We start from the raw sequence: 27,776 nt of genomic DNA on the forward strand, positions 1-27,776 counted from the left end.
GAAAGATTGGCAGAGGCAGAAACCCTCACTGCATTTAGCAAGATTCATGGATATGTGCCATAATCTACAGAGCTACAAGCCAAGAACTGAAAAATAGAGTTAGGCTGTAAAACTCACTTTAGGCTGGCACATACATGATGAGCTGAATGGTCTTCTGATTTGTAAATTGCTTCATTTAACTGTGCTTGCATTGTGCTTGCAACCCTAATATGGCCCAGATGGATAATGGAGAACCAGTACCACTGCTGATCGCAGCAGGTGGAGGTGGCAAAGCCTATTTAAGTAAAGATTCCAGTTTCCCAGAAGAGATGCTCGAAACCGATTCCACTGTTCCTGGTTTGAATGGGAGGTCAGGTGCTGCAGGTGAGTTATATCCTTAAATAGCTTCTTTTGGCATTCTAAAGAATTCACTGTGCCTTCTATTTTTGTATCAACTGCAAATTTTGTTACCATTGTCCTATGGTGTATATTTCAGAAGGGAATTTATATTAATGACTCGAGTGCAACAATCTGAAGCGATAGGGGAGCCATCTCTTTTAAAAAAAAACAAAAGAAATCAAGTGTATAATTATTTTCATTTTTTTCAAAAAAGACAAGCATTGAACAGAGATGGGTATATCCTCATTTACCTTTTGACTTTCTCCCACATTGGCCTCAGCATGTCATCTAATCAAGAGTAAAATTATAATTTAATCACCAATATAAAAGTGAATTCCATTTTTCTCTTTACAGTTAATCCAAGTACTTGAGTATTTTCAACATTCCACTAAGATCTTGGCTTCCGGATGAAATCAGACGCAAAGACTAGAGTTTGGATTTTCATTTTCTTTAGATTTGTCTTTGCTTTATATTTCACAGACATTGACAACAAGTCACAATGTAATTCAAGTGGTCGTTTTTCATGAACAAACAATGGAAGGCAAAACCTTTGTGCTCAATCCTGTCCCCACTCAGTGTTCCCATAGATTCACTTTCCAGCAAGAATTAAAATTTGAAGGGATGAATGTCTGTTTTCCTTTTTTTTTGCTCCCTTTCATGCAAGCCCCGAAAATGTTTGTTTTCATGGACCTCAGGGTCAATTGAAGAAGTGTTTCACTTGTGATCAAAAGACTTGCTGAAATGTTCTTATATTGTGAAAATAATGTGACCTTGCAAAGCAATCACACTATAAAATTCCTTAATTTATGAAGCCTTAAATCCTTCAGCCCTTAGCCTTATTGATCTGCTTATAATTACTTCAAGCAGATTGCTGACACATTGGCGTTATATCCCATTTCACCAATTCACATCCAATTTAAAATGTCACAAACAGTCTCTCTACAAACCACTCTTCAGATATTATCTTTGATATGCCATTAACACTTGAAATCACAGGCAATTTAACTAAAACAACTGCAGCATAATATTTGTGTTTTATTGCCTCAAATACAATTTGTAGATGTTACTTAAGATGACTTAGAGTAATGTGTAATCTGTGTAACTAATCAGCTCTAAGTCAATGGCCTCAGTATAAACTCAGTTCTGTCTTTCATTCAGTGAACGACTGCAGTGTACCATTGACATGACAAATTAGGACAATGAACTCTGAACTCAGTGACCTGGATGTAAATTAGAGAATCTGCTGACATTTCAGCACTGCTTTCCCACAATGGAGAGTTCCTCATTGCAACCAGCCACGGTGTAAGGCAGATGCTGAGTGATTAGTTGCTGGAAGGATGAGTGAATGAAGATAAGATCATATGGTCACAAAGCAGCACCAGAAAAGGTTGTGGAATTGTTGAGATTCTAATTGAATCTTGGAAAGTAGGGACATTGGGGCCAGCAAGTACACACATACCTTTTCTTTTGCTCAAGTTCACCGCCTCACTTCCTCACCACATCCCTCAGTGACTTCATTTTTCAATAGCCTCTTGTATCCACTTATACTATTTGTTTTGATGGCTTATGCTGATAACTTTTATTCCACAAACTCAGAATTTTCAATGCAAAATTTGTTAATCTTGGTTTTCTTTCTTATTCCTGACTTACTAATTTATATCTTGTGTTTTTTGGATTAATGTACAAAGTTATGTAGAAATGAAAACTGTCAGGAGAAAACAAAGAGACTACAAACATATAGACAGTTTATGCAAATAGGGAACAGGCTGGCAAACTGAGTTTAAATAGAAAGTATGAGCTTATTCACTTTGGTGATAAGAATGGAAAAGCAAAATGTGTTCTAAAAGAAGTGGAACTCTTAATTGTTGATGTGCAAAATGATTTTCCTTTTATTTGTAGAAAGGACACAGAGTAGAAGCATTTTGGGGTCAGGATTAGAGATGGATGCATCATAACTATCTATGAACTCAGCACCAGAATCTTGATTATAAGTCATTGTAGAGTACTTGAAAGTGCAGGGTAAAATAGGGTTCAGTCAGCACAGCTTCATCAAGGGGAGGTCATGCCTGACAAATCTGTTAGAATTCTTTAAGGAGGTAACAAGCAATTTAGACAAAGTAGAGCCAGTAGACGTGATCTATTTGGATTTCCAGAAGGCTTTTAACAAGGTGCTGTTCAGGAAGCTGATAAATAAGAAAAGAGCCCATGATGTTTGGAGCATGGTACTGGCATGAATAGAGGTTTAACTGACTGGCAGAAGGCAGAGAATGGGGATAAAGAGCTCTTTTTCGGGATGGTGGCTGACATCTAGTCGAGTTCCCCAGGGATAAGCGTTGGGATCACAACTAATCAGGTCATACATAAACGATCTGGACAAAGGCATTATCACTAAGTTTGCAAATGACACAAAGATTGGTGGAGGAACACATAATATTGGGGGAGTAGGTAGGCTGCAGAAGAAATTGGACAGGCTAGGAGAATGGACGACAAACTGGCAGGTGGAAATTAATGTGGAAAAATGTGAGATTATGCACTTTAAGTAGAAGAATAAGGGCATAGACTATTTTCAAAATGGGGAAAGGTTTCGGAAATGGGGAAAGGCTTAGGGTTGCACAGTGGCATAACGGTCAGGGACCCAGGTTCCATTCTAGCTTTGGGTGTTCTGTGAAGCTTCTGTGTGAAGTTTATATATTCTCCCCATGTCTGTGCGGGTTTCCTCCAACTGCTCCAGTTTCCTCCCACAGTGCCAAGATATGCAGATTAGGCGGATTGGTTGTGGTAAATTGCCCAGTAGAATACAGGAATATGCCAGCTAGATAAATTAGCCAAGGTAAGGATAAAATGGGTGGGATGCTCTTCAGAGTATTGGTACAGACTCAATGGGTCAAATGGCCTCCTGCTACACTGGAGGGATTCTATGATTCTATGAAATCTGAAGCACAAAGAGACTTGGGAATCCAAGTTCAGTATTCGCTTAAGGTTAACATGCGGTTTCAGTTGGCAATTAGGAAGACAAATACAATGATAGCATCATTTCAAGGGGGCTAGAATACAAGAGCAGAGATGCACTGCTGAGGTTGATTAAAGCTCTAGTCAGACCACATTCAGAATATTATGAACAGTTATGGGCTCCATATCCAAGGAACAGTGTGCTGGTATTGGACACGTCCAGAGGAGATCTACAAGAATGATCCTGGAGATGAAGGGCTTGCCCTATGAGGAGTAGTTGAAGACTCTGGGCCTGTACTTGATGAAGTTTAGAAGGATGGGGGGACCTGATTGGAATTTACAGGATACAGAAAAGGCCTAGATACAGTGGACATGGAGAAGATGTTTCCACTAGTAGGCGAGACTAGGACCAGAGGGCACAGCCTCAGAGAAAAAGGACAAATCTTTAGAACTGAGGTGAGGAGGAATTTCTTCAACCAGAAGGTGGTTCATCTGTGGAACACATTGCCACAAAGGGCTGTGGAGGTCAAGTCATTGAGTGTATTTAAGTCAGAGATTGGTAAGGGGTTTAAGGGTTCCAGGAAGAAGGTAGGAGAATGGGGCTGAGAAAAATATCAAATGGTGCAACAGAATTGATGAGCTGACTGGCCTAATTCTGCATCTATATTTTGTGATCTTCTGGTCATACCTCAGGAGGATGTACTTGCCTTGGAGATCGTACAGCAAAGGTTTGCTCGATTGCCTTCTGAGGTGAAAGGGTTGACCGATGATGAAAGGCTAAATACTTGGATTTATATTCCCTGGAGTTTAGAAGATGAGAGTTGATATCATTGAAACATGTAGTTTCTGGATGGGCTTCCCAAGATAGATACTGAGAGGTTATTTTTCCCAGATTCTAAAACATAGAGCGTAAATGAACTAATTGTTTAGGGCTGAGAAGAAGTGAAGTTCCTTCAGTTAGTGCATTATGAATCTTCAGAGTAGTCCATGTCAGAAGATTGTGGATGCCCCATTGTTGAGTATATTTAAGCCTGAGGTAGTTGGATTTTTTTGATCTGGCAGCAAACCAATGAGTATGGGGCAGTAGGCAGGAAAATGGAGTTGAGGCGATACGTCAAACATGATCATATTGAATGGTACAGCAAGCTTGAGGGGATGTGTGGTCTACTCCTGCTCGCATTACGTTTATTCTTTGGTATTAGAACGCTTCACCATCATAAAGAATTTGTATTGAAATGTTTTGTCAATCACTTGATTCAAAGAAAACGATTAAAAATATAAATGGCACCAAATGCTGGCCAGCTGAAAAAAAATTCAAAATTCCAAGACTTGAGAATAAATCAATTATCAACTCACCTTTATTTTTCAATATACATTTTTTCAAAATATTCATAATTCACTGTTTTGCAATGATTTAAGGCTTTGCTGATTTGGAATAGACATGGTTCCATGCAAAAAGTGCATCATGGACAGTGATTTACAGTGACTGAATAATCAAGGTTATGATTTAAAATAAAATCATTAAACACTGGTGCTGCGGGATTGAATTCCACAATCTCAGAGACAAGTCACAGACTAGTGGCTACAAGACCAGGTCAGAGACTAAGAATTTTGCACTGAGTAATTCATCTCCTGACCTCTCAAAAGTAGTCTGCGGCAGACAAAACACGAGCAGAGTGATGAAGTGTTCGCCAATTGCCAGGATGGGTGGAGCTCCAAAACTCAAGAGGTTCGACACCATCCAGGCAAAAGTAGTCTGCTTAATGGGCACCTCCCCAACCATGTTAAACGTTAATTCCCTCCACCACCCAGTGCACAGAGCCTGTGGTGTATATGAAGGTGCACTGCAGCACTAGCCAAGGCTTCTCTGCCAGCTTAGTTCGAACCCATGACCATAACTGCGCTAGAGGAACTATGGCAGCAAATGGGAACAACATCACCCACAAGGACCCCGCTAAGTCATGTGTCATCTTAGTTTGGAAATATATCACCATTCCTTCACTGACACCAGGTCAAAAACCTGAAGCTTCTTCCTCAACAGTACCTCAACAATACAGATTCCAGAAGGTGTCTTATCACCACCTTCTCAAGACAGTTAGGGATCAACCCCAGCAGTGCCCACATACCATGAATCTTGTTGTTCATTAAATGCCTAACCTTATTTTGTCTAAAGTTTATTGCAAAGTAATTACAGCATGAATTCAGTTGTTTGGACCATCCAGCCTGTGGTGATGTTTACCTTTCACATGAGTATTGTCCCTGGAAATTGATATACAAGCCATCCCAGAGCAGGTGCTGTGATATATCAGCCTCCATAACAACCTGTGCGTATTTGTACGCTGCTTTTCAGTTAAGTGCACAAATAATCAGCTTGGTTGGGAGTGCAAGAGGTGGTGCTTATGAGATTCCAACACTTCCTGGGCCTCCCTCAGAATTATTGTGTCCTGTCCCCTCCTCCTGTTCCCCCAAGTAACCAAAGTTTTGCAGAAATGGAAGAAAAGCCTCTTTATGATAATAAGATCTTTAAAAATATTCTTGCTATCTGCTTTCACATAATGCCCTAAGGGTTCTGAATTTCAGAGCAGTAGATATTATCACATCTTGAACCTTTCCTTCTTCAGTCTACCTTCACTGTGCTCTTTATGCCCAGTGAGGAGGAACTCCATGACATCATCACAAGGTTGCTCCAGAATCTGAAACAATATACCGAACAGACAGCCTTCCTGCCTGGAGGACAATTGAGGGTAACCAATAAGGGCAACTAATAGAGCCTCATTCCTCCACTACTAATACTTAACCAGCAGCCAGTGGGCCCAGTGAGATGATGAACAGAAAAGCTCTGATGCTGAGGCCTGGAGCCTGGTAGGTGGAGCTCTCTATGCAGCCATACAGGCACTCAGCAGCAAGGAGGAACTGACCTGGAGTAAGGTCCTCCTTCCTTTTCACTCTACCTTGCTACATGTGACAACAATAAATCAAACTCATTAAACTCAATCTCAAATTGAACCTCCACCTCTTCTCAAGGGATTCTGCCCTCTGAAACCCGAGGTAACCAGTCCCACTAACCTTCTTTTCTTGCTCCATCATCAATCCTTGTTTTAGGCTACCATGTAGTACCAGAGCAGCCAGCACTCTTGGTGGCACTGCTAATACAGGATTGGCTCTAATTGGCTGGCAGCTTCTCAGCCAATCACACCAGGATTTCAAGGGGAATATATATCTCAGATGAACCAGAACCCTAACAGTATAAAGATAAATGCCTGACTGGGTCCTAATTCCATCAGGCCATCCAAAATTCCTGTGAGCTGTTGTCAATGGCATTCCATTAGATTCCAACCCTGTTGTAGATAGGCTGGTGAAGGAAAAATCTTTGCAATTATTCTGTATGACGTTGGTGCAATAATATCATTAACAGCTTTTTGGAGCTTAAGCCATATGAGGCTGAACACCAGACTAGTGCAAACTGTTGACATTTATTGTCTATATGCATAAACCTAGTGGAGCAATTATGGATTTCTGTGAGAAGAAAGAACATAATTTTGTGAATTTTGTGTTTCAGTAATAAGAGAAAACAAGTATTACTCCACTCACTTTATGCTGTTAACCTTTTCTAAGCACTGATCAAATCTTTAATTTCATCCAGGCTTAATAACAATTCTGAAATTTGAAAAAGAATTGCATCATTCCAAATTTTGACATTTTACATTTCAAAATAGTGACAGCTTCATAAAACTCCCTGACATTTTAATGGTGTGCATTTGGTGAATAACATTTCTCCTGCTTCCTGTCCTTCCTGTTTCTTGATAATATCAATGGCATTGCTCAAAACTGCTGTACTGATCACTTGCAATACCTTATGGTTCTAGCCACAGAAATGAAATACCCATTAAGGACAACCAGACCCATTACCTTAACATATTCTTGCACCTCACTGGACAGTAAGGCTGTCAAAAGGACTTGAATCTCACAACCTGAGGGCATCTCAAAGTGCTTTCTTGCTTGTGAGAGTTATTTGACATGTGGTCATTCTTGAAACTCAAAGAAACACAGCAGTCAATTTTCATTCAGCATTATCTCACAAACCACAATCAGGTAAATCACCAGATGATTTAATGTGCGTGGGATTTGTCAGATAGATGTTGGCAATGGCAGCCTACATTTCTTGGGAAAAGCATTAGAGAATCCTTTTCATTCAGATTGGGCCTTGGTTTAATTGCTTCATCCAAAAGCCAAAAACCCAACAGTGGTAGCAGTCTTGCAGCCTGTAATTTTCTGAAGAGACCGAAAACTCTGTTATTGAGCCAGAACGAGCACCATTAAAAATATTCCAGATGTAGGAGCAAACATAGTTTGATACTGGTTTATGTTTGGTCAGTTTGAACTCTTAAAACTGAAGTCAATGCCCCCAAATAAAGAAAAAATCTGAATATTGGTCAGAGGAGAAACCCTAAATGGATATAGATCCACAGCAGAATCAACCTCCTCAACTGGGTCTTCATGGTTGAAGATACTTGGCTTATGAACAGAAAATCCAAATTAGAAGCAGGAGTAAGCTGATCAACTATTTGATGTGATCATGAGTGATCTTATTATGATCTCTATTTTCCTGTGTATTCCCATACCATTTTACTTCATTGTCAGTCAGAACTATTTCTAACTCAGCCTAACAAAAAGAGATACCTCTATTTCTACTGCTGTCTAGGACAGAAAGTTCTCCAAAAAAACAATTCCTATATGTGTCCTGAATGGGAGAATCCCTAATTCTAGTCTCTCCCGTAAAGGGAAAAATCCTTTCAGTATCAGTCCTGTCAAGGCCCCTCAGCATCTTGTATGTTTCAGTAAGATCATCTCTCATTCTTTGAAACTCCAATAGATGCAGGCCTAATGTTTCCTCATAAGACAACCCCTTCATCAGGAATCAGTCCAGTAACTCTTTTTTGCAATTATGTCCTTTCTTAAGTAAGACCACCAAGACTACAGGTATGGTCTCAGTAATTCCCTGTGCAATTGTCACAAATCTTCCTTATTTTGATATTTTCGCTCCTCCAGTACCAAACAGCAACATCTCATTTGCCTTCATAATCACATTCTGTAACTGCGGTTTGTGTACCAAGACATCCACATTCCTGTATAGCAGAGTTCTGCAAATCTCACTCCATTTAAGTAATATGGTCCTTTTCAGATTCACATTTTTCCACATTATATCGATCTTCCACATTTATTGTCCACTGTCATAAACTATATATATTCCTTTTCAGAATTATTATGTCCTCTTCCCAATTTATTCTCCTATCTTTGTGCCATTAACAAGTTCAGCAATCATACATTCAGTGCTTTCATTGATATAGACTGCAAATAGTACTGGCCCCAGCACCATTCCCATATTATTAAACTACAGAGGGTTCAGAAGAGATTTATCAAGATGTTGGAAGGTCTGAATTATAAAGAAAGGCTGGATAGGATGGGACTTTTTTCACTGGAGCATAGGAGATTGAAGGATGACCTTATAGAGATTAATAAAATCATAAGGGTCATAGTTAAGGTGAATGGCAGGTGTCTTTACCCTAGGGTGGGGGATTACAAGATCAGGGGGCATATTTTTAAGGTGAGAGGAGACACGAGGGGCAATTTCTTTACACAGTTGGTAGTTTGTGTGTGGATTGATTTCCTGAGGAAGTAGTAGATGCAGGCAAAATTATAAGGTTTAAAAGACAGTTAGGTAAGTACATGAGTGAGGAAAGGTTTGGAGGGATATGGACCAGGAGCAGGCAGGTGGGGCTAGTTTACTTTGAGGTGATGTTCGGCACGGACTGGTTGAACCAAAGGATCTTTTTCTGTCCTGTATGACTCTATAACATCTACAGGCCCCCTTTTGTCCACTTTGTTTTCTCCTTTGTCAAAGAACTCTGAAAACAGTCAAACATGATTTGTCTTTCATAAAAATATGTCGATTCTACCTGATTGAAGATTTTTGAAAGTTCTGGAATATGAATAGATTCTTGCATTTTCTCCATCACAGATGTTAAGCTGACTGGCCTGTAGGTTCCTGCTTTTTGTCTTACCTGACCAACCAGATATAATTATGGCATTACACCGAGACAGTTTTAGATGATTCTGTAGAATCCTTGGAAAAATGGCCACGATTTGAAAAACTCCCAGGGGAATGTATTCTTTCACTGTCATGGCTCACATTCAAAGAATAACTATTTTGAATGCTTAATCCAAAAACTGCCAGCACCTGTGAAACCATATTTCAGCAAGAGTATTCTTCAGGCAGAGGAAGGGATCAAATAGAATAAAATAATTTCACGAAGGCTTTGAATCAATTAAAGTGGGGTCTTTACCATATTATTAATGCACTAGATGAAAAGCTGCAGCTGTAGTAGTCTGCATCTGTAATCATCGCAATTCACTTTTCAAATTCATGAAAAGCACAATCCATCGATGTCATGACACATTTAACAACTAAATTATTGTTAAAACTTGACTTTTAATCTTTTAATTTTGAATTATACATTTTGTGAATTATAGCCAAAATTCATCACCTCAAATTGCTAAGTAGCTTGCTACTAGCAGCAGTGACAGACCTTTCTCTCTCTCACACACACACACACCTGGCAACACTGACACTATTGAAAATTGTTGTCTATTGTTTTCTAATTCATATCAATTATTTTTTAACTGCATCTTAAACTGCCTTAGCCTAACATTTTAATTTCACACCACCCATATTGATTGCACTACATCAGAAATGCTGTCCTTTCAAAGATATCTTTTATTATAATTGCAGCACTTAAAGAAACTGATTGTGGAAATGCTTCATATGATATAGTTAAGGAAAAAACTACTTTATCTCCTCTGATGTGTACAAGGAGGCCTGGTCGATTATCAACAAGAGTACATCTCTTGTAGTCAGGACATTAATGAATTCAGGATGCTCAGTCAGCCATTAAATTGATTGTGCACTGCCTATTCATTTTAACAAACGTCAAAGAGACCGAGTGAAATGTGAAATACGAAACAATTTATTGTTTCAGTTATCGTTATTCAGATTATTATAATGAATTCATTAAGAGTGTTCTTTTTAATAATTTCTATCAATGATACCACATGCAATCATTGTCTAACCCCTGTCTTGTGACAAAGTGTTGAATGGAGGCCAGACAGTTCCTCATTTGGATAATAGGAAGAAAGGAGGCAAAATAAGAGGGGGAATCACATTAGTGAACATAACTGTCTTGGGTTCCAGATGAATTGGCACTGGCTGTCCTTTGTTACCTCATCCAACTTGTATGTTACAATGAACACGTCTAAACTGTGATAAGTCGACAAACAACAGGATCCTGTCTTTAGCCAACTGTCATCCAGAACATTCCGACTGATGATCATTGTGCCATAGAGCTCACTGGACAGTGATCAAATATTGATTTGTCCTAGAAATGTGGGCATTTTTGGCCAGGTTAGCATTTACCACCCATCCTTAATTGCCCTTCAAGGTGGCAGCAACTCACATTCTTGAACTGCTGGTGTTCATGTAGTGTAGATACACATTGGCAAAAGTGAGGACTGCAGATGCTGGAGATCAGAGTCAAGATTAGAGTGGTCAGGCAGCATCCGAGGAGCAGGAAAATTGACATTTTGGGCTGGAGCCCTCTCGCAGTTTTATTTTGCCCTCTTATTTTGCCTCTTTTCTTCCTTTTATCCAAATGAAGAACTGTCTGGCTTCCATTCAACACTTTGTCACAAGACAGGAGTTAGACAATCATTTCATGTGGTATCATTGATAGAAATTATTAAAAAGAACACTCTTAATGAATTCATTATAATAATCTGAATAATTATAACATTCCTGATGAAGGGCTCCTGCCTGAAACATCAATTTTCTTGCTCCTCAGATGCTGCCTGACCTGCTGTGCTTTTCCAGCACCACTCTAATCTTGACACTCACAACATTGTCAGGGGTAAATAAGACAAAGAAAAAAGAATGCTGTTAACCTGAAGCAAAAACAGAAACTGCTAGAGAAACATAGCAAGTCTGATAACATCTGTGGAGAGAAAGTAGAGTTAATATTTCCAATCCAGTGACCCTTCTTAAGAGACTGTCAAGAAAATAGTTCCTGGATTCTGACACAGCAGCAGAGAAGAAACAATAATGCTATGCAAAATCAGGCTGGTAAGTGACTTCAAAGGGGACTCGAGGCAGATAGTGTTCCCATTGTGCTGCCCTTGGTATTCTAGGTGGTCCATTATTGGCCTCTTCTGCCATATATCTCCTAATTTAGCACAGACCAGGGGATTATATTTGGCACCTTATCAGTCCGGGAGACAATTATACTTACCTCTAATGTCTTTCCAGCTTTAGATACACAAAGCAATCGATTCATTATTTTTAAAATGTGATCAGTTGTGTTGTGGTAAACATGGCAGCCTATTTAGTCAAAGCAAGACCCCAGAATAGGGGTCTTAGATAAATGAATAGGTAATAGCTGTATAGAACTTTAGATAGACCACATTTGCAATATTGCATATAATATTCTGATCACCAAATTGCCAGAAGATGTAACGGCTTTGGATAGGGTACAGAAAAGGTTTGAGGTAAAAACAATGACTGCAGATGCTGGAAAGCAAATACTGGATTAGTGGTGCTGGAAGAGCACAGCAGTTTAGGCAGCATCCAACGAGCAGCGAAATCGACGTTTCGGGCAAAAGCCCTTCATCAGGAATAAAGAAACCAGGATGTTGCCTGGTTTAGAGGTTATTAGCTATAAGGAGAAATAGGACAATACATGTTTATAGAGGCTTGGATATAATGGATACTCAGAGTCTTTTTCCCAGAGTAGGAATGTCAATTACTAGCAGACATAGGTTTAGGGGAAAAGGGAAAAGTTTAAAGACAATGTAAGAGGAAAGATTTTTACACCGAGGGTGATAAGTCCTTGGAATGTGCTGCCAGGGAGATAGTAAAAACAGACACAACAGCAACATTTAAGCAATATCTTGGCAGGTGTATGAATAGGCAGAGAATAGAGGGTTACAGATAGTGCAGAGGCAAAAGGTTTGTAGATTCAAAAAGCGTCAGGCTTGGTGGGCCAAAGGGCCTGTTCCTGTGCTGTACTCTTCCTTGTTCTTTATTCTTGAATACATAGACTTTTGTGTCACAATAGGCAGTTTATATGGAAAATGATAGATTGAGATTATTTTTATTGATGATTCACACAACAGAAATAAAATTGCAGTAAACAAAAGCTGTGCTGGAAATAAATGAGTCCTAAGATGGGAAATTATGCAAACTATCTATTTTAGACTGTACCACAAACATAATATATGGAGACCATTTGGGTTCCACTTTTATTCCTGTATTTATTTTCCCTTTTATGTTTCTCGACAGGGGGTGGTGGTGGTTGGAGTGACATCACTATCCCACCATGGTCTGGCAAATCACTGACCGAAGGAGCTGAAGGTGGACAATCCTGCCCACAGGCCATCAAGAAGTGGGGCTGGATAACACGTGGAGGTTTCGGAGGAGGAGGAGGAGCTTGTACGGCAGGGGGAGGTGGTGGAGGCTATATAGGTTGGCTATGTTTTATTATTTGCAAACATACATTATTACAATGGAATATAATTACAGTGATGAGCAGAGTAGATTTTCTGATTGGATGTTGGCACAAACCTAAAATTATATTGATGAAAATCTATGAGGAATATTTCTAATCAGGATATTTCCAGGCAGAGGCATACCCCTTAGCAGTGAGTCTCTAAAACAGATTGCACTACAGCAAACAGGCACATTTGGAACTGTATCATCCTGATCACTTGTTTGATCGTTTCCAAACTGACTTTGCACTTTATTGCAGCATCATCTCTATTTATGTACCCACCAGTCCATTTTCAACACTGCCTTGCAACATCACATTAAAGAATCGAAAAGAGTGGCACTGGAAAAGCACAGCAGGTCAGGCAGCATCCGAGGAGCCGTCCTGATGAAGGGCTTATGCCCAAAACGTCGACTGTCCCGCTCCTCGGATGCTACCTGACTTGCTGTGATTTTCCAGCGCCACCCTTTTTGACTCTGACTCTCCAGCATCTGCAGTCCTCGCTTACTCCAACATCACATGGAAGATGAGATCTTGAGGGCAAAACATTGAACTTGAGGCTAAAACATAAAATGCTTTCAAGAAAGATTTAGATGTAATTCTCAGGGCTGAAGAGATCAAAGGATAGGGAAAAAGCAGAAGCAGAGCACTGAGTTGGATCATCAGACACGATTATATTGAATGGTGGACAATAAAATGGCCAACTCCTGCTCCTATTTTCGATGTTTTGAATTTTCAGTGATGGATAAATTTTAATTGCGTGTGGCTATTTAAGGGAAAATGGCAATACATGGGCATAGGAAATGTCTGTGCTCCTCATAAAACTTTCAGGTATTTGAATCTATATGTCAGCCTTTGTCTTTTTTGTTACAAAATTACCTGGCAAAAGGTAATGACTGGCATTATGAGTGTGCATCGAGATAATCCAACTATGCCTAACCAAGTCATAGAGTCATGTAGCATGGAAACAGATCCTTCAGTCCAACTCGTCCATGCCAACAAAGTTTCCCAAACTAAATTAGTCCCACTTGCCTGTGTTTGGCCCATATCCCTCTAAATCTTCCTATTCATGTACCTGTCCAATGTCTTTTAAATGCTGTAACTGTACATACATCTACCACTTCCCCTAGCAGTTCATTTCACATACGAACCATCCTGTGTATGAAAAAGTCACCACTCAGGTCCCTTTTAAATCTTTTTCCTCTAACCTTAAAATTATGCCCTCTAGTTTGAAAGTCCCTTCTTTTGTGCCTTGCTGTTTAGGGTAGACACAAAGGCAAGAATTGTCTTCTGCACTCTGTCAGTGAAGGATAACATTTGCTGAGTTGACACAACATAATGAGCAAAGAGCAGTCTCCAATAGCAGACAAGGGTCTTGGACACAGTCAGTCAGCCATTTAAAGAGGGCAGAATCAGGATGCTTTCCAAGAAAAGAGCTGGGAGCTGAATGTCGAGCAGTGAGGGAAGACATTGCAGGCAATAGTGAGAGGGAGCAAGGTTGTGAGGTGGATGTCTTATACCGAGCAAGTTATTCTAGAAATGGATTTTGCTAAGACAGGGCTAGAATTGGATGTGAGGGATGTCATGGGGCAGGTAATTAATGAGGTGACTTTGGTAAGATACAACAAGAAATTTCACTGGGTTTAGCAGTGAGAATCCCTCAAAGAAATCTGATACAACTCACACTGATTCAAAAGAGTAAGATTCAGCCCTGAGGCACAAACCTGAAATTATATTGATGAAAATCTATGAGGAATATTTCTAATCAGGATATTTCCAGGCAGAGGCATACCCCTTAGCGGTGAGTCTCTAAAACAGATTGCACTACAGCAAACAGGCACATTTCAAGGCTGCCATCTATCACAAGGACCCTTGTAATATAGTGCTTAATCTTTCTCTATTTGGCTCATTGTGTCTGCAGTGATTCTTTGGATTTTTTTTTTGTTCTAAGGCCTAGTGAGAAACTCATAATGCTGCTTATCAAAAGCAGCAAAGGTGGAGTGAGATGTTCCCAATCCCACTGGACCTTCCATCTGATTCTGTTCCAAATTGTACCAGGAACTTAGAGCATGGATCAGTACTTGGGGCTACGATGTTGTGGCCATAACGGAGACTTGGGTTTCACAGAGGCAGGAATGGTTGCTTGATGTTCCAGGGTTTAGAACGTTTGATAAGAACAAGGAGGGTGGAAAAAGAGGCAGGGGTGTAGCATTGCTAATCAGAGAGTGCATCACAGCTACAGAAACGAAGGTTGTTGAGGAAGGTTTGTCTAGTGGGTAGAAGTTAGGAACAGCAAGGGATCAGCCACCGCATTGGGGGTTTTCTACAGACCACCTAATAGCAGTAGAGAGATTGAAGAATTCATAGGCGGGCAGATTCTAGAAAATTGCAGAAGTAGCAGGGTTGTTGTTATGGGTGATTTCAACTTTCCCAATATCGACTGGAACCTCCTAAGTGCAGATGGTTTGGATGGAGCTGTTTTTGTCAGGTGTGTTCAGGAGGGTTTTCTTACTCAGTATGTAGACAGACCGACGAGGGGAGAGGTCATTTTGGACTTGGTGCTTGGCAACAAGCCAGGACTGGTCTCAGATCTTGCGGTGGGAAAGCACTTTGGTGAAAGTGATTACAACTGCCTCACATTTAGCATAGCCTTGGAGAGTGAAAGGAGCAGTTACCAAGGGAAGATATTTAATTGGGGAAAAGGAAATTATGACGCTATCAGACAGGAGTTGGGAAGTACAGACTGGGAGCAATTGTTCCACAGAAAGGGCCCAGCAGACATGTGGAGCCTATTTAAGGAACAGTTGTTGCGAGTGATGCACGAATTTGTTCCTCTGAGACAGGTAAGAAGGGGTAAGATTAAGGAACCTTGGATGATGAGAATAGAGGAACTTCTTGTCAAAAGGAAGAAGGCAGCTTATGTAAGGTGGAGGAAGCAAGGATCTAGCACAGCTTTACAGGATTACAGGCTTGCTAGAAAGGAGCTCAGAAATGGACAGAGGAGAGCCAGGAGGGAGCACAAAAAAGACTTGGCAAGAAGGAAGTGAGGAATAAGAGAATGATCAGGGAGAAGGTAGGGCCGATCAGGGATAGCAGAGGGAACTTGTGTGTGGAGTCTGAGCAGATACAGGTAGCCCTAAATGAGTTTTTTGCTTCAGTTTTCACCAAACAAAGGGAACTTGTTGTAAATGAAAACTTTGAGGAGCTGGGTTACAGTCTTGACCGGATCAAGATTGATGAAGTTGATATGCTGGAAATTTGGCCAGGGTCAGACCAGATTTATCCTAGGCTGCTCCGGGAAGTGAGAGAGGAGGTTGCCAAACCACTGGCAAGGATATTTACCTCCTCACTCTCCACGGGAGTCGTCCCGGAGGATTGAAAGGAGGCGAATGTTGTTCCTCTTTTCAAGAAGGGTAATAGGGAAATCCCTAGCAATTATAGACCAGTCAGTCTTACGTCTGTGGTCAGCAAAGTTTTGGAAAGAATTCTGAGGGATAGGATTTATGACTATTTGGCAAAGCATAGTGTGATTAAAGGCAGTTAGCATGGCTTTGTAAGGGGCAGATCATGCCTCACAAATCTTATTGAGTTCTTTGTGGAGGTGTCAAGACAGGTCGATGAAGGTCAAGCAGTGGATGCAGTATATGTGGACTTCAGCAAGGCATTTGATAAGGTTCCCCATGGTAGGCTTGTTCATAAAGTCAGGAAGTATGGGATATAGGGAGATTTGGCTATCTGGATTCAGAATTGGCTGGCTGACAGAAGGCAGAGAGTGATTGTAGATGGAAAGTATTCTGCCTGGAGGTCAGTGTTGAGTGGGGTCCCGCAGGGCTCTGTTCTTGGGCCTCTGCTCTTTGTAGTTTTTATAAATGACTTGGATGAGGAGGTTGAGGGGTGGGTTAGTAAATTTGCCGATGACACAAAGATTGGAGGTTCTGTTGATAGTATTGAGGGCTATGCAGGCTGCAGTGAGACATAGACAGGATGCAGAGCTGGGCTGAGAAATGGCAGATGGAATTCAACCTGGATAAATGTGAAGTGATGCATTTTGGAAGGTCAAACTTGAATGCTGAATATAGGATTAAAGACAGGACTCTTGGCAGTGTGGAGGAACAGAGGAATTTGGATGTGCAAGTACATAGATCCCTCAAAGTTGCCACCCAAGTGGATAGGGTTGTTAAGAAAGCTTATGGTATTTTGGCTTTCATAAACAGGGGGATCAAGTTTAAGAGCCGCGAGGTTTTGCTGCAGCTCTATATGTCACTGGTGAGACCACACTTGGAATATTGTGTCCAGTTCTGGTCACCCTATTATAGGAAAGATACAGAGGCTTTGAAGAGGGTGCAAAGAAGGTTTATCAGGATGCTGCCTGGACTGGAAGGCTTGCCTTATGAAAAAAGGTTGAATAAGCTCAGACTTTTCTGTCTGGAGAGAAGGAGGAAGAGAGGAGACCTGATCGAGGTTTACAAGATAATGAGTGGCATAGATAGAGTCAACAACCAGAGACTTTTCCCAGGGCAGGATTGACTGGTATGAGGAGTCATAGTTTGAAGATATTCGGAGGAATGTGTAAAGGAGACGTCAGAGGTAGGTTCTTTACACAGAGAGTTGTGAATGCATGGAATATGTTGCCAGCTGTGGTGATGGAAGCAGAGTCACTGGGGACATTTGAGCGACTGCTGGACATGCACATGGATAGCAGATGCGTCGGTTAAGTTACTATACTTTACATTATGATTAAACCTCATTTTGGGCCAAAGGGCCTATTCTGTGCTATACGTTTCTATGTTCTATATTGGAATATGTGTTTTCTATGAGGACATCAATCATTCAAGTTTTCACTGAATAAAAACAGGGTGCTTTTGCTGAATTACTTGCTTTTGCGAGCAAGTAATATGCACCCAGTAGCAAATGGGTACACTGGCATTTGTGCTTTGAAGGAAAATTTTGTTCTCAATCCATGTTCTTGCCAATCTGTACCTTCACTGTGTCACATTTTCCAGATGAAATATCAAGCTGTTGAGAGTGGGGTGGGGGGAAGCTGTGCTGGAGACCAGTTGAAAGTAGTTAAGAGTCTTGATGATTATTCAAGCGGTTAACTTGATTATTTTTAAGTATTTTGGGATGTACGAATATACTTAGCAACGCAACCTTGACAGCCCTCTGAGGTAAAGAATTCCATAGATTCACCATCTTGAGACAGAAGAAGATCCTTCTCTTCACTGTCTTAAATGAGAGACCCCCCCAAGCTCCAAGATTATTCTGTCTGGTCCTAGACTTTCCCACAAGGGGAACCATATTGACCTTGTCAGCCTCCTAAGAATCTTGTATGTTTCAATAAGGTTATTTCTTATTCTTCAAAACAGCCAACAGAATAAGACCAACCCACTCAACGTCTCCCCATAAGAAAATCCTTCCTTACCCAGAATCAAACTGAGTGAGCGTCCCTGGACCATCCCAGAATATCTTTGTTTAAATAAGGGTCCTAAACTGTCTATAGTATTCCAGGTGTGGTCTGACTAGCGCCTTGTCTCATTTTAGAAAGACATCACGGTTAATATACTCCATTGAGATGAAGGACACATTCCATTTTCGTTCCCTACGACCTGCTGAACTTGGATTTTAGCTTTTCATGATTCATGGATATGGACTTCCAAATCCCTCTGTGCTGCAGCTTCCTGCAGTCATTCTCCAATTAAATAATATTCAGATCTTTCACTCTCCCCACCAAAGTGCAAAACATCACATTTTCCCACATTATATTCCATCTGCCAACATTTTGCCCATTCACTTAACCTGTCTATAGCCCATCGTAACTCCTTGTCTCATCCTCACCACTTGCCTTCCCACATGTTTTTGTGTCATCTGCAAACTTGGTGATAACACCTTCATTTTCTTTATCCAAGTCATTAATGTATATTATAAATAATTGTCCCAACATTATTCCTGTGGCAGTCAACTAGTTGGCACCCTGAAAATGTCCCTTTTCCCAACTCTCTATCTTCTATTATTTAGCCAAACCTGTAACCATGTAAATATACCACCTCCAACACCATGGGCTCTCATCGTATTAAGTAACTTAATGTCCAGTGCCTATCACTTTGACAGGAAGCAATATAACAGTCCTATAACTTGTAGTTGATCTACCGGAGCAGATGGTCGGAGTCAGACATGCCTACTTAGCCTTTTCATTAACATTATTTGTATGTAACCTTACCTTCAAAAAAATTATTGTTTCACAAATCCTTGTCATTTGATTGGTATGTTTGCATCAAAAGGAATAATCCATCTGTTGGTTGTTGTAACTTTAAGAATATAATTTCAAGCAATAAATTTCTTTTGGAGGTTCTAATGTGTTCCATGATTGAAATATAGAAAATAATTTCCTGAAAAACAAGAGAGATATAACAAAATAAGAATGAGGAGCAGGATTTGACCATATGCTCCTCAAGCTTGCCCCACCAGTCAATGAGATATGTTTTTTCTTTTACCACAACTTCACTTTGCTGCTCTATACCTATATCCTGTGATTCCCTTCATATTTGTGGAGTCATTGATCTCAAAATTTCATATACTCAGCCAATAAAAGAGCAAGGAGACCACTATGTCCACACTTATTAATTGCCCAGGACCTTCTTGTTACACGCCACAAAAAAGGTTCCTATAAATATCACAAGTGACCTATCTTTACTCTATGCAGTTCACAAGAGGAACAATCACCCAACATTTTACAGAATGATCTCCACACAAATTAGAGGGAGAGTATCTGCCATCTGACATTGTACGGCCACGGATCCTTCTAATCCATCCCTGGTGACAAATGCCAGTTTGACCGGTCATTTGATGACAAGTCATGTAAATGTTGAAAGATACAATACCTTCATGATTTTAACTGTACATAGAAATGCTCAGTTGAGAAACCAAGATAACTTTTCAATTCAAGAACCTTTTGTTAAAAGCATTCAGCATCTGTAGCATTTTGTTATGTACTGATGGCCGTTAATTTGTGTGTGTCTGTGTGTGTGTGTGTATATGTATATGTATGTGCATGTGTGTGTGTGCGTGTGTGTGTGTGTATGAGAGAGATACAAGGAGCTAAAGGTCTTGCTTCTTCAGTTCTACACAGATAATGTTGCTGAAAGTTTGTATTTTGATTTTATATTCTAGCCTTGGATTTTATTTAATTAGTAAAGCAATGTAATTTTGTAAATGAATGGAAGGAAATCAAGTGAATTGAATCCTGTCGTATTAACCACAGGTGGGAATGCAACTGAGAATAATCATCCTGAAAAAGATGGTGGCTGTGGTGTTTCTTATATTAGTCCATTGGGTGAAATCTATACCCCACCACTAGCAGGTAGGTAAGATCTGTGGGCAGTTCTGCAACAGTTACATGTTTTATAGTATTCTATCATCAATTACGTGCAAGATTCAAAAGCTTAGATTTTCCACTGGGACATTATTTAAACATTGTTCAATATTCTATATTGGAATCCAGGTAATGCTGGTATTGACTGGCAATTATAAGACTTGGCTAAAGTCACTTGTTCATCATCAGATGTTCCCCGGTGCATTTTCTGAAAGTATCCTCTCATACACTTTTTTTTTGGGATTGTGGTGGAAGAATTCTTGTGTGCCCCTTCCATGGCCAGCAAGTTCTAGCATGGGTCTAAACCAAGGCTGCTGGCAAGGGGTAAAGACACCACTGCTGCACCATCAGATTTCCTCCTTATGAGATTCAACCTTTCTGATAAATGACTGAAGAGGCATCAAGACGCCAAACCAAAATGCATGTGAAAATAAGTAAGTGATCTCAGCCAGATCACGAAATAATCCAAGTGTAAATCAAGTATTTTTCTTCATAGAAAGTAAGTCATTAGGCTCAAGTTGTTTTTTGTTTGCAATGTGGACTCACTGCTTATCTTTTGCTCAATTTGTCTGATCCATTATCAGTTGATGGTTCTGTTTCTTCATCTGTACCTGAGTCTTTAGCTTTCTATCCCCCTCTGTGCCTCCTTGTTAGCAAGTCTACTCCCTGTCTTTTTGTCTCCATCTTTATCTCACACTTTGTTTCTTTTTTCTGTCTGTTCCTCTCTCTACACAGTGACAGAAAGCCACGGGGAGGTTGAAATTGTGCTGCATTTAAATTGCAGCCACTGTGAACATAATGACTGTGTATTTGACCATATTAAAGAAGAACTCATCTGTTTGTGTGAATCAGGAAAAATATTGGCTTCTGACAGTGTTACCTGCATTTGTGAGTATCAGCTTTGAGATGGTTGTTTTTTTTCCAATCCCTTTTCAGATTTGTCCTGAATAACATATATTTAAACATCATCATTATCAAAAACACTTCAACTTATTTTCTGGAAGAGTAGATACATGGCACTCATGTACTCTTTTGCTGTGGCAAACAAATTGCTGCTGAAAGCTGATGTTTCTTAGATGTGAAACACTGAGCAGAGCATTGACCCACACAGTCGAACTGAAGACTGAGTGCAGCTAAGAATGACTCAGAGTTGTGAAGAACTCTGCAACGAATAGCAATAAGCACTTGCGTACAGATTCATTAAATAGGGCTAGGATGAAAACATGGAAGACAAGCATTGAATGAAATAATTTATTGCTTTCCGAGGAGTTTTCTTATCATCTTTCTTCTTTGCTAGTACCCCCCGAGGGCCACCTGCCACTCTCCCTTGTGCTTTCGGTCGTGTTGTCGGTTGTGGTAGCTGCCTTGCTTCTCGCCTTCTCAGGAATCATGATTGGTGAGTTGGGACATGGTTTGTGTTGAAATATGAAAGAACCCCTTTTTCTCATCTACCAAGTTAATTCCTTTCTATCCATGTTTCATTAAGAACTACCTAGGCTTGTGAAATCGCCTCAGAATCTGGTGAATGGCAGAGTTGTTCCGAGAAAGCTCTGTGTCCCCTCCTCTACTGACAAGTTGGTGCTTTCGATCTCTTGCAAGCACTTGCCACTTTTCAATGTTTCTTGCTGTTTGTAGCTGAATTACAGTTGCCCTTTAAGGTTGCCTTTAAATGCTAGCAGAGACCTACTCAAGGAAGGAGGAAGAAAGAGGCAAGGGAGATCAGCAAAAAGAAAGTACTGTGGCTCTAGCTTGCAGCCAAGATCCCATTTACCCACATGAGAATCTAACCAAAGTTTCAGATCTGATGGCAGAGGAATGGTATAGAAGAGGGACCTAAAATGTTAACTGTATTTTAGGTAGCAGCTTAAATTGAGTTTTTTTCAGCACTTTTGACTTTTACTTCATTTAAAACCTTGCCTTATTATGAGTTGATGCATTCTTCTTTAAGTATGGTAACTAGAGTTTCATAGATAATTGCATTAAATGCTGTTTATTGTAGTGTATCGCCTCAAACACCAAGAACTGCAAGCCATGCAGATGGAACTACAAAGTCCTGATTACAAGCTCAGCAAGCTGCGAACTTCAACCATCATGACCGACTACAATCCCAACTACTGCTTTGCTGGAAAAACTACTTCCATCAGTGATCTCAAAGAAGTTTCCCGCAAAAACATTGTCCTCATACGGTGAGTCAGAGAAAAGCTAAAGCCTTGAATGTGGGTTACATTATTTTTACTTAATATTTTCAAAGTTGCTCAGTTTCACTGCCTGAACTATTGAATATTTCTAGCGTTTTCTGTTTTCATTTCAGATTTTCAGCGTCCACAATATTTTGCTTCTGTTTTTAAAATACGCTAAACATGAAGCTGGGAGGAGCAGTGTTGCTGGCCATTTGTGTCTCATCCTAATATAGCTGAGATCTGCTTTGACCCTTATAGTTATCCCAGTGATTCATCAAAGGCAGAATTTCACTTGCATCTCTGAATGGTTTCTCAGGCTGGGAAGTCTGTAAGATTTTTCCTGTTTCTGATCCCCCATCACTGGCTTGGCTGCCATTTTCTGGCCTGTGGTTTGTGCCTCCTTCAGAGGCCTCCTTTTCTGATCATATATCCCCAGCCCCTGCCAATGGCACCCCTGACTTGTGGGACAACACTCTCGCTTCCCCAGGGCCTCCTCTCCTGGCTCTGGTCAGAATACACTCCATCTCTTGTCCCACACCCACTCACCTGTGGTCCCCAATTTATCTGTAACCCAGTTCCAGACTCTTCTGTGTCAGGGATGCAATGTAATCCCAGGAGTGGTCCCTGCTCCTGTTGGCATTCCTCGGTCAATGAACTCTTGGATGTTGGACTTCATTTTCACATGGGGATGTTAAATGATCTTTGAGGGGACAGAATATATCCATCATCTGAAAAATCCTGCCTCAGATTGGTTAATCTTTGCAGTTCTCTTGATCAATTAAGTCCAAGATCCAATGCAAAAAGAGCTACAAGCCTTCCTCTTTATGTCATTGTAACAATTTCAAATCCCAAATTAACTACACCTTAATTTCCTGGTCAATGTAGTGCAGATATTGAGGGAAGTGGAAATTAAAGGTAGGTCCTCATTTTCTAATACTGTACTCAGCTCTAAACACCAATAGGTCAGTAGTTGAAGGGCATAACATTTGCAAAATATTCAAAAGAACAGAAAAAAAAAGAAAGGAAATGTATTTTGAACCTCATTTGATTATTAGGTCATGGAATGCATTACCAGAGACAATGTGGGAAAAGAATCTGTAGCACCTTTAAAACAAAACCAATAAATATATGTAACATGAAAAAGAAATTGCATTGACATGGGTGAAAGGCACAGTGATGAGCCAAGATGGCTTCCCTTTTCAGAAAGCTCACTGCTGCAGGCAGCGTGGTGGCTCTGTAGTTAGCGGTGCTGCCTCACAGTGCCAGAGACCTGGGTTTGATTCCATGGCTCAGGTGTCTGTGTGGGTTTCCTCTGGGTTCTCCATTTTCCTCCCAAAGTCCACAGATGTGCAGGTTAGGTGGATTGGCCATGGGAAATTGCCTACACTGTTCAGGGATGTGCAGGCTAATTGGATTGGTCATGGGTTATAGGGATAAGGCAGGGAGGTGGGTCTGGAAGGGATGTTGATGGGCTAACTGGCCTGCCCCCACACTATAGGGATTCAATGTATGATAGGTAGACCAATGTGTTTATGTGTTGCACAATCCCTGGTTTATATACTTCAAAAGAATCCATTATTGTTAGCTGTAATTGGTAAAATTTTTACTTTGTGACTATCATATTAGGTTTAGGCTACCTAATTATTTGCTTTAGAGAAATGAATCTCAACTGGAAAACTGTATGCTCATTCATTTTGGATCCCCTTACAGTGGTCTAATTTCCAAAGTTTTCTTCTTGTTCTGATAATCAAGAGTGACACTGTATAGGAAATGGAGGACAATAGCTTATGTTAGACAAATTCACCTCTGGGACAATAACAATGTCACTACTTAACTGACACATGCCCAAGTAAGTAAGCACACAATGCCCTGAACAGGGGGGGCTGAAACAGCAGAAAAACACCAAGTTGAAAAGAATAAAAAGAGAAAACCGAGCACTGTGATGAGAAGAATTACTTTGTGAAAAGTTTTTATTTCTTATATTATCAATAAATTCTGATTATTTGTCAACTTTAGTCATGAGTGAATATTTGTAAATATCTGCACGACAGGTTCCTGGGTTAATGTGAATATTTGCAAGCTCCTGCTTGGATAATCTGATGTTAAATGCAGAGGCATGTACAATCCACTCTGAATAATTCAATCATTTCTTAAGTTTAAACAGCCTGAAATACCCAAGAATATGAACTAAGCATGTAAAATAATAGCAAATCAAAAACTTACTGGTAAAAATTGAATGATCACATTGTTTAAGTTAAATGATTGAATTCAGGGTAGTCGACTATAAATACCCCTGTGCTGATGCATGTGTAATTAAACCTTTCAAGCACTTTCATTCAAAAGGACACTCATTCTTTTCCCTTTACGATTTGTGACTTTTTTGGCAAAATATGCTTTAAAATTAGAAAGACTTTTATTTAAATAGTTTATAACCTGATTCATTCTTATGTTCACAAATCACAACATTTACTCAATGATGATTGCCTTATTATAATAGAAGTGAGTGTACAAGAGGGATTGCAATAATTGATTCTTTTAGAGCTTGGAGATGCTGTATTAGTTGAAAATGGTTGGTGTTGACAGAATGATTTTTCTGACAGGGGCCTGGGACATGGAGCATTTGGCGAGGTATATGAAGGTCAAGTGACCGGTGTTCCAGGCGAACCCAGCCCTTTGCAAGTTGCTGTGAAGGTGAGAACACTGTGATTTCCATTGGTGTCTTTAATCACATGTTAATTTTCAAGTGGTGTTGAGCTATATTCTTCATGTATTGCAGCTTTTTTTCTTGATAAGTATCACTGAAACTTTGGAGAAATTCTGTCCCAACATTTTTGCCTCCAAAGCACTGCTGAGCAAAGGGGTCTCCTCAACTGAGGGCTAGCAGGAAACCCCACCCCTATGGAGGAGACCCAACAGCGTCAAGTGCCCATCAAGCCCATCAAACACGGCCCAGGTCTTCCCACTATTGAGGCCCTGGTTGATGGGGCTGCCAATGTGAGTGGGAGCACGAGCAGCTGATGGTAAGGCCCAGAAGCAGAGGTGAGCGAGGGCAAGATTGGGATGTCAGAGTGAAATTTGTGGTTACCATGTATGTAGGAGGCCAAAGCCAAAGTAGGATTTCAGTTGCACGCCCCTCCTTCCTGATGCTGGCTGGTTCCCTCACAAAATCACAAAGAGTTTGATAATGTGGGACCTTTGCTGAGGGCCATTTAATCAGGGCAGATTTTCCCACCACTGAGAGACTGACACACTGCCTCTCACATGATTACATGAGCCCAGTCATCATGTTTCCTGCTTTAGATCCAGTCCTTAGCTTTTGTTGCAATGCATCATCTCATTTGTGCCTGTGAGATTACATGACTTTTCTAATTCCTGTCCCTCCATACGCACAAACACAAGGAATTTGCCCAAGCCCTCTCCTTGTCAAAGGACACTTTAAAAATACGAAGCTGCTTGAGAAGGCAATAGGAAATCAGCTTATTCTGATTCTGTCTGCCGTTCCATTCCCTTTTGGAGAAAATCACAAGTCAAACTCTGTGGGAAATGTTTTTGAAAGTTAATCACGAGGAGTCAGATGGTACAATTGTACAATTTCATGTGATGACTTCTGTTCATATTACATTATGGCATCGGCCAGTGTTGATGACTTCAGCTTTCTCTTGTATACTCAACAACACATGTAGCTTCCTCACAGAAATGTCTAACAGTCGGACATGATTTCTCTCTCCTTATAATGTGATTGCATGAGTTATTGTGCAATTCCTTCACTGTAGGAAACTAGGATTGAATCCAGTGGAGACCAATAGGAAAGTCCAGCGGGGAAGGAGAGTATGATGAGGTTGATATAGAGATACATTGTTGTGGACAGAGTAAAGGGACCTTCAGTCTGCATCCAATCAGACTACTTAATGCTTGACGTGGAGTTCCCGAAACAGTAAAGATATTCTATTTCACTACCACTGACATCTTTATGATTATCAACACAAATCTTCACTCGATAAGTGTACTAATTTCCAAGAGCAGTGACTGTTTTAATTTATCAGTTAAATAAACAATTACCCATAAAAACATCAGTTCTTAACTACAGTAATGGTGTTTACACAGTCTACAAATTACTGGGGAAGGTGGTATTCTCAACAAGAGAAGTCCATCTTTTATAAACAAAACTGATTAATTATTCAATGCAAATGATCATTTAAGAAAAAGTATGGTGCAACTGCAGGGGATGTTTGGAAGTCTCTGGATGGATGAATTAACCGGAATGGTTTTCCTTGTCTGTAATTAACATGTGATCCTGTGGTGATTGTAATAGATCAGCCTGGTGAACTTCATGGAATATGAGTTCCCTGATTGGAGCTGTTACTCAGACATCCTGTTCATTCTGACAGGTGGCTCTGAGCGACCTAAATCAGTGTCAAGGACTCTCCATATATAAACAAAAGGTGACTTGGTGACAGGATACCAGCCTGTGTGGAGTTATAGAGTCATAGACATGTACAGCAAGGAAACAGACCCTTTGGTCCAACCCGTCCATGCCGACCAGATATCCCAACCCAATCTAGTCCTACCTGCCAGCACACGGCCCATATCCCTCCAAACCCTTCCTATTCATATACCCATCCAAATGCCTCTTAACCGTTGCAATTGTACTAGCCTCCACCACATCCTCTGGCAGCTCATTCCATACATGTACCACCCTCTGCATGAAAACGTTGCCCCTTAGGTCTCTTTTATATCTTTCCCCTCTCAGCCTAAACCTATGCCCTCTAGTTCTGGACTCCCCGACCCCATGGAAAAGACTTTGCCTATTTATCCTATCCATGCCCCTCATAATTTTATAAACCTCTATAAGGTCACCCCTCCGCCTCCGACACTCCAGGGAAAACAGCCCCAGCCTGTTTAGCCTCTCCCTATAGCTCAGATCCTCCAAGCCTGGCAACATCCTTGTAAATCTTTTCTGAACCCTTTCAAGTTTCACAACATCTTTCCGATCGGAAGGAGATGAGAATTGCATGCAATATTCCAACAGTGGCCAAACTAATGTGCTGTACAGCCGTAACATGACCTCCCAACTCCTGTACTCAATACTCTGACCAATAAAGGAAAGCATACCAAATGCCTTCTACACTATCCTATCTACCTGTGACTCCACTTTCAAGGAGCTATGAGCCTGCACTCCAAGGTCTCTTTGTTCAGCAACACTCCCTAGGACCTTACCATTAAGTGTATAAGTCCTGCTAAGATTTGCTTTCCCAAAATGCAGCACCTCGCATTTAATAGAACCAAACTCCATCTGCCACTTCTCAG

At 40.5% G+C, this 27,776-nt stretch overlaps 1 protein-coding gene across 1 annotated transcript in view; it reads left to right on the plus strand.

Annotated features, from left to right (window-relative positions):
- Positions 1–27,776, plus strand: part of LOC140482871 (ALK tyrosine kinase receptor-like) — a 1,059,465-nt gene that overhangs the window by 930,631 nt on the left and 101,058 nt on the right. Inside the window, exons 15-21 of the mRNA XM_072580591.1 lie at positions 219–363; positions 12,716–12,898; positions 20,179–20,277; positions 21,025–21,177; positions 21,587–21,685; positions 22,289–22,475; positions 25,070–25,160. Of these exons, the coding sequence (XP_072436692.1) occupies positions 219–363; positions 12,716–12,898; positions 20,179–20,277; positions 21,025–21,177; positions 21,587–21,685; positions 22,289–22,475; positions 25,070–25,160 (957 nt within the window). The remainder of the gene's footprint in view (positions 1–218; positions 364–12,715; positions 12,899–20,178; positions 20,278–21,024; positions 21,178–21,586; positions 21,686–22,288; positions 22,476–25,069; positions 25,161–27,776) is intronic.

This window comes from Chiloscyllium punctatum, chromosome 11 (assembly GCF_047496795.1).
Source record: "Chiloscyllium punctatum isolate Juve2018m chromosome 11, sChiPun1.3, whole genome shotgun sequence".
NCBI lineage: Eukaryota > Metazoa > Chordata > Chondrichthyes > Orectolobiformes > Hemiscylliidae > Chiloscyllium > Chiloscyllium punctatum.